This window comes from Nanorana parkeri, unplaced genomic scaffold (assembly GCF_000935625.1).
Source record: "Nanorana parkeri isolate BGI_ZX_2015 unplaced genomic scaffold, ASM93562v1 scaffold4110, whole genome shotgun sequence".
Taxonomy (NCBI): Eukaryota; Metazoa; Chordata; class Amphibia; order Anura; family Dicroglossidae; genus Nanorana; species Nanorana parkeri.
The window spans coordinates 21,584-22,575 of record NW_017310377.1 but is presented as its reverse complement, the minus strand read 5'-3'; the positions used below and the strand labels follow the sequence as shown (position 1 = coordinate 22,575).

At 57.8% G+C, this 992-nt stretch overlaps 1 protein-coding gene across 1 annotated transcript in view; it reads right to left on the bottom strand.

Moving 5' to 3' along the window:
• Positions 1–479: 479 nt before the first annotated feature.
• The window catches only part of LOC108803735 (DNA repair and recombination protein RAD54-like), a gene marked incomplete at its 3' end in the record, with an annotated part of 20,917 nt that continues 20,404 nt past the window's right edge, over positions 480–992 (bottom strand). Inside the window, exons 11-12 of the mRNA XM_018575551.1 lie at positions 753–831; positions 480–659 (exon numbers count right to left, since the gene is read on the bottom strand). Coding sequence (XP_018431053.1) covers positions 480–659; positions 753–831 — 259 coding nt within the window. The remainder of the gene's footprint in view (positions 660–752; positions 832–992) is intronic.

Here is a 992-nt window from a genome sequence, read left to right as displayed (position 1 = left end):
CACAAAGACCCGCAACCTGCCCGGCTCCACCCACAAAGACCAGCAACCTGTCCGGCTCCACCCACAAAGACCCGCAACCTGCCCGGCTCCACCCACAAAGACCAGCAACCTGTCCGGCTCCACCCACAAAGACCCGCAACCTGCCCGGCTCCACCCAAAAGGATCAGTTCAGCCGTCATAACACGTGAACCTCGATGAATGGAGACGGGGAATCACGTGACGTCACCTCCTCACCCCATTGGGCGCTGGGCAAGGACGCGGACCAAGCGGATTGTTGGAGGAACTGCCCCTCCCCCTCCATCATTCTAACATGACAGCACACGCGGGGGGGGGTGAGTAGAATGCAGGAACTGGTGGCGGTGGGTATGCGCGGGCGCTGCCTCCCCCATTATTGTTTAGCGGAGGTTCTAGAATGGCGCCGGCGCCCCGTTTTATCTGCTGCGCCCCCAATTATAATATACAAGCCAACCGTCACTTACCGAGAGCAGCCGGTAGATGTAGCAGGTCTTCTTCTGCCCATCCCGCCACACACGCGCCATGGCCTGCTCATCATTGGCTGGATTCCAGTCCGGGTCAAACATGACCAATCGGTTGGCTCCGATGAGATTGAGGCCACACCCCCCGGCCTTGCTGCTGAGCATGAAGACAAACTCCGGACTCTGCAAGGACAAACAGACGAGAGAAATCATCAGACGGCATCGGCCAATGGAATCCCGGCATTTCACAGGGGGGCGGAGCTTATGGATTCATACCGAGGGACTGTTGAATCTTTCCACGACCTTTGCCCTCTTCTTTATGGACATCGTCCCGTCCAGACGTACATAGAGATACCTGGAGGAGGGGGAGGGGACATCACTAGATACATCCCGCGAGGGTTCTACGTCATGTGACACGCGCACCCCGGACGCCATCTTTCTTCTGTCTATTCTATCTCTGTATATGGGAGGTCATGGACATTCTCAGACCCCTCACAGCGAGGAGATCGGGGGGGG